Source organism: Fulmarus glacialis, unplaced genomic scaffold (genome assembly GCF_000690835.1).
Source record: "Fulmarus glacialis isolate BGI_N327 unplaced genomic scaffold, ASM69083v1 scaffold34576, whole genome shotgun sequence".
In the NCBI taxonomy this organism is placed as follows: Eukaryota; Metazoa; Chordata; class Aves; order Procellariiformes; family Procellariidae; genus Fulmarus; species Fulmarus glacialis.
The window spans coordinates 24990-35115 of NW_009220640.1; the positions used below are offsets into that span (position 1 = coordinate 24990).

The 10126-nt window shown below is 36.7% G+C and overlaps 1 protein-coding gene across 1 annotated transcript in view; it reads right to left on the reverse strand.

Annotated features, from left to right (window-relative positions):
- Positions 1 to 9431, reverse strand: part of MTM1 (myotubularin 1) — a 31620-nt gene extending 22189 nt beyond the window's left edge. Inside the window, exons 1-5 of the mRNA XM_009580834.1 lie at positions 9367 to 9431; positions 8327 to 8399; positions 6687 to 6781; positions 5535 to 5645; positions 4520 to 4621 (exon numbers count right to left, since the gene is read on the reverse strand). Of these exons, the coding sequence (XP_009579129.1) occupies positions 4520 to 4621; positions 5535 to 5645; positions 6687 to 6781; positions 8327 to 8399; positions 9367 to 9429 (444 nt within the window). The 5' untranslated portion in view covers positions 9430 to 9431. The remainder of the gene's footprint in view (positions 1 to 4519; positions 4622 to 5534; positions 5646 to 6686; positions 6782 to 8326; positions 8400 to 9366) is intronic.
- Between the last annotated feature and the right edge of the window lie 695 nt (positions 9432 to 10126).

A 10126-nucleotide genomic window follows, 5' to 3' on the forward strand; every position in this document is an offset into this window, starting at 1 on the left:
GGTAAGCTACTTTTTATGCTTCCCTGCGCAAATAATTCTGTTTACTTCCTTGCAGGTGCTAACCCACAATTTCAACACACAGAGTCTTTTTTTCAGACCTCCTACAGACTAAGTACTTGCCTTCAACATTCAATTTATCATTACCATTTTGCACACAAAAATAATATGCGATACACTGGTTGCTCACAATACAATGTAGTTCTGCGAGATAAAGGAGAGAGCAGCTGCAATCTGACAATACAGTTTGGCAAGCAGTCTATTTACAAATAGTTACATATTTATTCATGGAATCATAGTACATAAATATATGTTCTACTTGTACATGAGCATATAACATAGGCAATTTATTAACTATTTGACCAATCTTTATGCATTACAAAAGAAGAAAGCAGCAAAACTAGAACAAGAAGGAGTTACACACATGCAAAGAAAGCCAATTGTTTTTTTCTATTCTTACTGGTTTATGCTTTTCATATATTATAAATCACTAAGCTTTTACTCAGTGAAAAGGCTGTCAGTTTCTCAGTGTGTTTAAAAATAACGATGATATTATCCTTGCCTTTAATATGCCATTATTACAACTCAGCTAGTTACATCTTACCTGTTCATCTAAAAACTAAGATCAGACACTGTAGTATTTACATAATTAACTTCTGATCATTTGCAAATATGGTAACCTTACACCATTATTGCGCTGAGACTGACATAAGTCATTCAGAATGAAGCCTCAAGTCAAGATGTTTTTTGCAAAATCAAGTGCTCCATCAGATAGGCACCTATGCCAGCCCTCACTGCCATCTAAAATCATCTTTGTAGATCCAATAGCAACACTGGCATGATCTGACTGTCAGACATTTTAAACTACCAGGATAACTAGCTACATCAGGAGTGGGAGAGGTCAAAGTCAGACAGCATGACTACCAGTGTCTCTCATCAAAACTGGCATTCCCACAGAGCTATCATGGTTAGAAATAAATACGTATCATGCAGGTATTATGGTGGCGAATGATCTTATAAAAATGATGACGTGTAGTTTCAAGATAAGATCAGGAAGTGAAGCAGCTGCTATGCAGAAACTAAACTACAGACTAAATATATCTCATCTTTTGTGGGGTATTACAAACATTTAATTTTGGGGGGTTTGGTTTGGTTGGGTTTTTTTTCCTAACTTTTTTAAAAACACTTTCAGAAACAGAGGATTATGGATAGCAGCTGATTGTTCCATATCAACTAAGCTGTCAGTCAGAAGAGCTCTCAGATTTTACATTATGCTATTGATTTAAGGAGATCTGAACCCAACCTATGCTCAAACTGGAAAGAGACAAGAATCAGCTTCTGGAAGTAAGCACATAGGACAATGTTGAGACACTGACGAGCAGTTGCGAACAAACCTGTGATTTATTATAGGCTCTCAAAACACTGCTGTTGGGGTGGTGATGGAGAAAAATCTTGAAAACAATAAGTCCACTCCACTCAGAAATAATGTTTTGGGCTGTATTTACCATCCATTTGTCCGAGAATGGTATAGCACGAAGAAAACGGAAGCAAGGCATCTCTAAAAGTTCTTGTTTAGGATCAGCTCTAAGGATATGGTTCCACTACAGATAAAAATCAGTCACATAAAAATCTGACTAAAATATAAAAATACAGATAAAAATCAGGACAGTAAAGGTTTAGCCCTTTATTGTCCTGATGACGCCTTCTTTCCACTGCAGAGCTGCACAAGCATCAGTGCTGCAGAACCAGCTGAAGATCAAGGATGCAGTTCCACAAGGTGGTCTGAGCAAAATTACCAGTTTACACTGCTAAAAATAGGACGTCCCTCTCTTTTCTTTCCTGCCTGCTCCTTGTTCCACTCACATGCCTTCTTTTGCACTGGTTCTGGTGCATACTGATTTCAAACCAAGTCTCCTCAAATTATTAGAAGTGGCACAAGACTAACTCAGAAAACAGAATATTTTGTACTGGATAAGTGAGCCACATCGGCTTTTATACAACTCACATTGGCAATTATGTAACTCTCAGTTTGGTATAAGAGGAATAATCAACCGCATGGCTGGAAGGTAGAGAGAAGGAGACCAGAGAAAAGCAAGAGCTCAGTAGCAGAGGGCTGCCATCTTCACCCAGCTGTCATGTGAAGCCACAGCACGTTCTTTATAAAAGATGTCCCTGATCGAGCTGGCTGCGTGGTCAGTATTAGTGTACATTCAAAGCAGAAGGCAGACACGCACAGCCCAGACATACTGTCATATTCAGACAGTGAAACCTTGTTCTAAACCAGCCACTGAAAGAGGCAGTCCCATCATTCCTCTTCATTCACATCCACCCATAGATGCCCCAACCCCATCCTCACATTGGGCTTACAAGATTGAGGAAATGACTCAGGGTAAAGCTTTTTTTTTTTTTTTTTCCCTCTTCTTGTTTAGCTTTAGTCCCTTTCAGTTCCCCATCTGGTTCATCATGCAGCCTCAAACGCATGCAAGGAAAACCAAGGAAGGAATGAACAAGCAGGCAGAAACGCCCACCTGTGGCAGAATCAATTTAAACTGCTTACTGAAATACAGTGAAAGCACACCAAAAATATCACACACTTGTTTAGCTCATTTTAAAGTTAAGGGCTTATCCACATTGTGACATTAGAAAATAAGCACAGGTGCAACTTCATGATAGAACATAGGCTTACTTTATTTCACTCCAACGTAATCATAATTTCTAATGGTTATACCCTGCTCCAGACATAGCTAAGGGATATAAAGTATGGCCATTCCATTCTCCATATTGTCACTATCTTCCCAAGTTTTGTGCTTTACTGAAACTGAAGGCAAAATTACCTCTACCTTGACCAAGCCTTTTGTTATTGAGCATAATGTTTATTGGCAAGTTACATTCAAAATTGGCCAGGCCATGTAATGATGAGCTTTTCTAGGTTCAACAGGTGCAACAAATAAAGCAGGAAGTGTACTACTCCACACATTACTACCATCGCTAGACAGGAACACCAGGTCTTTTTGGATGACAAAACCTAATACAAGTCTACATCTCATCACCATGTTATTCAAACCCTGTAGTTGGATTGGACACCATAAAAAAATCCCACAAGGGACTCTAAGTCAGTTACAACTTAGGTTGTCCACATTCATTACATGCAAATCCACACAGGTCCTCAGTGTAAGGAGAAAAAAAAAAATTCTTCACCATGAGAATGATTAAATATTGGATGAGATTGCCCAGAGACATGATGGAAGCTACCTTGCAGGAAATATTCAAGACTAGGCTTGACCGTGCCCTGGATAACCTAATCTAAGGTCCTACTTGTAACAGTAGCCTGAACCAGATGATTCCAGAAGCCCCTTTTGACCTAAACTTCTCTATAATTCGTATTTCTACATATAGCTTTCTTTCTCTTTTCCATCATCCTTTCGAAGTCCGTATATCCTGTTACGCTTTCAATCATTCTCTATTGCAAGATGCATAAATTGCCAGCAGTAACATCAGAGATATATTCACTTCTTTTACAACAGTTTTCTTTGTGACTACAACCCCTCACACCCACCCAAATGTAGAAATCTCGGTTTCATTTCTTAAGACCTATTCATCAACGCTACAAAATATTTTAACCAAAGCATTTATTTTTCCTTTCGCTTTCATTCTACAGACTGCTTGCATACAGAATGCAGAATTTTTGCAAAAAAAATTTTTAAAGAACTAAATGTTTATAGAGTATAGCCCATTGATTGACATGTATCTTCGGAGAAGGAAATAAGATTCTTGCTGCAGCCTCATAGATTCAACAATTCTCTGAACAAAGTTCTTAAAAATTCATAGCAGAACCCTCTAACATTTTGTGAAGGGAGTTCTTACACAATTATCCTAAATGAAAGCACCCCAATAAAATGTAAACTGAATTTTACAAAAGACAAAATAAAGCATTTACTAAAGAGATGATCCATCAAGCACAGTTCACAGATTTCAGCAAAGAAACGGAAGATAATGGTTAGTTAACATCATTGATGCTCAATTCCTTCCATAAGATTTTTTTTTTTGACCTGTATTACCTGCCTGTTACATTTTTCATCAATTTCATCAATAAAACAAGTGTTGTCTTACCATGTTTTCTTTTCCTGAAGTAAAACTCTCCGTGATTCATATTTATCATTGCCTTGGAGACTGCCCCATAGTTTAACATCTTCAAGAAATCAAGTAAGGCATGTACTACTATATTTCCTAATTAGGGAGGATAACTTGCAGTCTCTAAGCAATGAAATCTGTATGGACCAGAGATGCTCAGTAGTTTACCTGAAGTATAGCATATAGCATCCATAATTTTACAGATACATATATGTAAGTGTTGTAAATGTACAAAATAAAAACATCAATTCTCTTTAGTTTATGCTGACACCAGATTCTGTGGCTATTCTTTTTAAGCAGCCATGACGTTCATTAGTAGGTCAAACAGTTAAAGTTAATTGCCAAGAACTCTGCATTAAGACAACTCAATAGTATAAATTATGTAACTTACCAAGTTATGTGACTGGGGAAAAGCATATTTTGTGAGGACTTCAAATATATCTCTTCTACTGTGCCCTTCTTGTTTTAATGCAAACCGTAAATTTCTCATATCCTAAAACAAAGGCATTATCTTTTAAGTGAAGCAAAGCAGTAAGATACTTTTACCTGAGGTACAAATGCTATATTATACACTAAACATGATTTAGAATCTGCTTGCAACACACCTCAAACCATTGTCAGTGTTCAGTTTTATTTCTTATCCCATAAAATAGAATAGAGCATAAGAATTCTACAAATAAAGCAGTACCACAGTCTTTGGCATAGAGCCATTAGAAATGACTGTATCTGATTCACTAAAAAGTCTCATGGGCTATTGAATGTTTGCATGATGGGAGTTGCTCTATGTTTTCAAACTGAAAATTTGCCAATAATCTGTCTAGACGACATTGTCCCTAGCTATTTTCTCATCACTAATGTCTAAAATAAGCAATCTGTGCATTAACTACTAAGAGTCAAATGTGTACACATACTCCATTAATGAGTCAAATAAAGGATCCTGAATAATCCACTGAGAACTCCCCTATGACCATATTTTTTCATGGCAACATAACTTTTTTGTGAGACTACGGAAATAGAGATAGCTGTTACGTAAGCTTTTCACTGCCTTTACAGCTTACAAACCCCCCGTTTGAGGTGTTCTTCAAAGATTTTAGGATTATAAGAAAATTACTTTTAGAACAAATGAAATAATGAAGCAATGCAGGAATAATGCCCTAGAACAAGACTACTGTGCAAAACCTCTTGTCAGTTAGTGATTCAGAAAGGAAGACCAATCCCTCTCCTCACGTGCAGAGAGGACAGTTAAATAGGTCTTTATACAAAAGGTATTTCCCTGCCCAGTTCCAAAAAGCTCTTTTTAAATTCAGCTGTGAGGAACATGTGTTTTTTCATTCCTATAAATAGGTAAGCAGTGAGAAAAGGAATCTCTAGATTTCATTCCCTATTGAATTATTGGAAAGTCTTACTTTACAGGTTATATCTAATCCATAAGAGTTCTCTCCTCTGCTTGAAGCTCCTCCCATTTTTTCAATCCTTGAAATTACACCCAATGGAACATTCAATACCACAACTGGATCCTGCAAGGAAAGTTTGAGTAAGGAAAAGATTAACCTGAAAAGAGGACTTCAAGCAAAATGTTCTTACACATTCTAGAATAGAAAGCAGACATGAAATACATAAACGAAGCAAAAGTGTGTTTCTGCATTTGATTGAGTCTCCCCTCCCAACATGTTATCAAGTCTGTACAGTCACTCTACAGCCTTGAACATCATCCAATTTAACAGGCAACAAAAATATTTCATGCCTAATACAGTATGCAGGAAAAAAAGGTGGCAACACCCTAAAATCTGCCTTCTGCTACATACTTCTGATTGCCTCTGCTTGCTAAGACTGCTTTATTGGTATACAGAATAAAGTGGAACAAAATGAAAAAGAGATTACTAGTAGAGTTAGCTGCAATCAGAAAGACCTCAGTTCAATAGTCCTAAAACCTTATTTAAAAAAAAAAAAAACAAAAACAAAAACATATTACGAAACAGAAAACAGGCGCATTTTATTCTCTTTCATGTTGCTGCTTATCAAACACACTACTACTCCCCCCACCCACGTGAGGTTCTATTGATCAAAGCACTTTTCTTTTCCAACAGCAAGGGCAATAAAAATCTTTGTTTACTGATAGCCATTTTAAGAACTATTGCACATCATTAGTTGCTGCCCTTGATCTATCACAGAATAAGTGTAAAGAGAACAGCTATCAAAAAACCTCCAACAGACAAAATTAAAGGTATCAGTTCAGTGTAAATGATTAAACTGTAATTTTACCAGGCAAAAATCACACTTTTACAACACATTTAACTTTAAAGAACTTCCATTTTTATACGGATTTCTCAGTGGCACAAAGGCAATTACTATTCAGTCATTACACAATTAAGATATGGTTATTACAAACATTACAGACCATTTCAAGTAAAAAGCCTCCCATGCAATTCCACAAGCTTATGTGTGCCAAAACTAAAACAAATGAACTGGCCACAAAATAAATCAAAGGCAGTGGGGATGAAGGGAAGGGGGTTTAAAGCCAACTCATCCCACGGAAGTAATTGTGGCATATTACTCACATTTTCCACACTTCTTAGGTACAGCCTGTAGTTTGTGATGTACACTCTTCCTTTAACGGGGCCATTAAATGGACACATATAAATAACATCCTTGTCTGTAAGAAATGCAGCATTTCTTAAAGATTGCGAAAAGAAAAAATCAGAGCTAAGGACAGCATCAGTTAAGTAGCAGTAAAATACAGACAGCTGCACTCTAAGAGCCACTCTGAGAAATGAATGAATTTAAAAAGTAATAAATCTGAATTTTGTCCACTTGAATTATTAAGAAAATGTGAAAGTTTCATATACTAAACTTGCGCAAATTAAATCAACAGATTTCAGTAGCCTTCCCTAGCTACGTTTGTGCTCCTCTCTTTCTTGGCACTACGTGGGAGAGGGCAGGACATAGAACAGTGAGTAGATTTAAGTCCTCTCTGTGATTATTGAACCAGTCTATTCATTATCCCAGAACAAATACATTCTTCTATTGATACTATTACATCTTTCAGTGCTCTGTAACCAATTCTGCATCGAAGTACGTAGTTCAAGTTGTAAAGTGTTTAGGGAACTCACCATCCTGAAGAGAAACATTACATTTCAATTTGAGGCAATCAAATACAGCAGGGCCATAAGCAGTGTTTCAGCAAGCACAGTAACAAAATGAGTACTAACACATACTACTCAAAAAAGAAAGATTTAACTGAAGCAGTGCCATTAAGGACTTAAGCCAAGCACTACGAACCACCTATTTCTCCCTGTCCACTCATTTCTTTAGCCCAATCTATTTATCTACCTTCCATAACAAGCACCCTCCTTCCAGCATGCTGCCCCAAAGCACAGACAATTTTCAAAAGGATCCTATCAAGCATTTATCTTAGTCCCACACCCTCTCCCTCATGCCTTCCCCACAACTTTCCTCATTAAAAACATAACTACTTCCTCTGAATCACCACTTTGGTTTTACCTCAGCCAATCTTGTTTACAAACCCACCTAACAAATCCTCAGACAGGGGGGAAGGAGAAGCTTGACAAATACAAGACAGACCACTTTCAGTTGCATTCTGATACCTCAGCACAAACTTCCGTGAGTGGAAGGCTCCATTCCAGGAAGAGCCTCCATCAAGTAAGAAACCACTGTACACAGTACATTAATCTTCCTTATGCTACAACATTACTGTACGTAAAGGCTAACAAGTGCATAGTAGCTACGTGCATGCCATGTTGTGTCAAGGAAGCATAAAATTGTCCTTAGGGTAGTCACAGTTTGGGCTAAGGTTCCCCACTACTGTACAAGATATCAATACATAGTGGGTGGCATGTAGAATTCTCTTGACTTTGGAAAGCTTGGAGGGGTTCTCATCACTAGCCATGTGCTACTTAGTCTGTAGATATAATTATGACACATCTTGACTTGCAATTTCTTTGTATCGGAGGATCTGCCATGTGTGGAAACCAAGATTTTGAAGACTTAAAAAAAGTTACTTGTGAGAAGTGATAAAAAGTCCCCATCGCAATTGCTTAAAAAAATTCATGACATTTTAGCATGATTTACCCCCGCCCTCAGCCCAAACCAGTCCAAATTATGAAACAATCCAGTAAGATCCATGTACATGCCAGACTCCTAAACATACACTGCATTAGGCAGCTATATAGCTTCATACCTGTAACTCTAGTCTCTCCTGGCAGACGAGGTATTTCTTCATTTTGTTCCCAGTTAGTTCCATCTTTTAGAGTCTAAAGAAAGAGAAGTACAACATCATATTTTATTTACAATTCCTTCAAGTTTCAGATTAAAAAAAAAAAATCTTAAAGGTAATTTCTGAATGGGAAAGAACAGGTTTTTCCACAGCAGAAATTGACATTCTGAACAACACAGGAACACACACCACTATCCCAAACTGCAACTATTAAAGGTTGAACAGATCGGAAACATAAGCATGTTTTAGTCTTTCTCCTTCTAAATGAATAGTTAACTATATTTGCATTAAATCGGAATTAAATTTCTATACTGTAAGTTCTCTGCAAGTTTTGTGCATTTAATTTTCCAAGTATGCTGGGCTTGGAAGAACAAATCAACTGAAATCACTTAAGCAACGTACTCACAACTATTACACACAATCTACTCATTTGTGACCTTCCCATGTTCAGCAGTTTTTAAAAATGATTAATAGAAAGTAATCTTTGTTTTTGAAAAAATGTTTCAAAAGCTAAATAAAACCTTAGTTTCTGTTTTCTTGCACACAGGTTACATTTTCTTCAGCCACGCAGCATCAAAAAGCAGAGGGGAATGCCATTTAAATTGCTTTAATGTATTTCCCACTACAGATGAACATTTTAAAACTGAGCCAGCCAAACATAGCTAGGTATAACTTATCAATTGCAGTATAGAATCTGTCTACAGCATCAGAGTGCCAAAAGTTTTCAAGAATGCCACAGAATATTTCAGTGTAGAAAGCAAGGATAAGAGTAAGTATATTAGAATTGATTTTAAGAAGGCTCTCATAACTTGTGACACAGAGCATATTTCGCCCATCCACTCTGAAAGATATTTAAATCAACTCAGTTAACTGCATTAGAATTTTAGCAATAAAAGTAAGTATACACATTCAGAAAAAAGTCATTCTCATTTTTCTACCCAAGTATGGAAGATAATGATCTCTGGGACCTCTGGCGTAAAAAACATGAAAAAAGTTACACTCACCCTTTTACTTGAGGAACTCTCCAAGGAGTTTGAATTATATTTAGGTGTTGATGATGAGGCCATACCGGGTATCTGATGAGAAAGCACAAATTGGAGACTTAAACTTCCTCCTGGACTACATACTATTTACAGGAGAGATTTTAGACTTTGGAGGTCCACAGGTAGACATCAAGAGCTTCCAAGAATGTTTTGCAAGTTACTATTAATTTAAAAAATTACACAATGTCTTGTAATTGAAGGTCACTATTTAAAAGCATGCAATTCTAACAAGAAATTCATTACAAGCTCTGGGATTGATTCTTACTATAAGGAATATTCTGACTCAAGCTGTATTTTGGAATTCAGTTGTTTGAATACTATTATTAGTTCAGTCAACAGACATTAGAGTGCTTGTTTTAAGCGACAGGAGACACTATTATGAAATGCAACCTACCTGGAGCATTTGTATTAAGACTTTTTATTTAGGAAAACAGGAACAAACTATAAAATTATTGCACCACTCTTGAAATCACAAGCATGTCAATACACTCAAGTGTTTCAAGCTTAAAAAAAAAAAAAAGGAGAGAAGGAAAAAGCAGGAGTTCCACATACTTCTACATTTAAAAACAATCTCCCATTTCCTAAACTGAAACTTCAGTTAGCACACCAGAAGAGGGAGTGTCCAGCCTTCTGGTCTGAATAGCCTTGATATGTTTAAAGGAAAAGGATGGATTTTTTTTTTTTTATGGTATTGATTAAAGACAAAAATCGCATGATACAG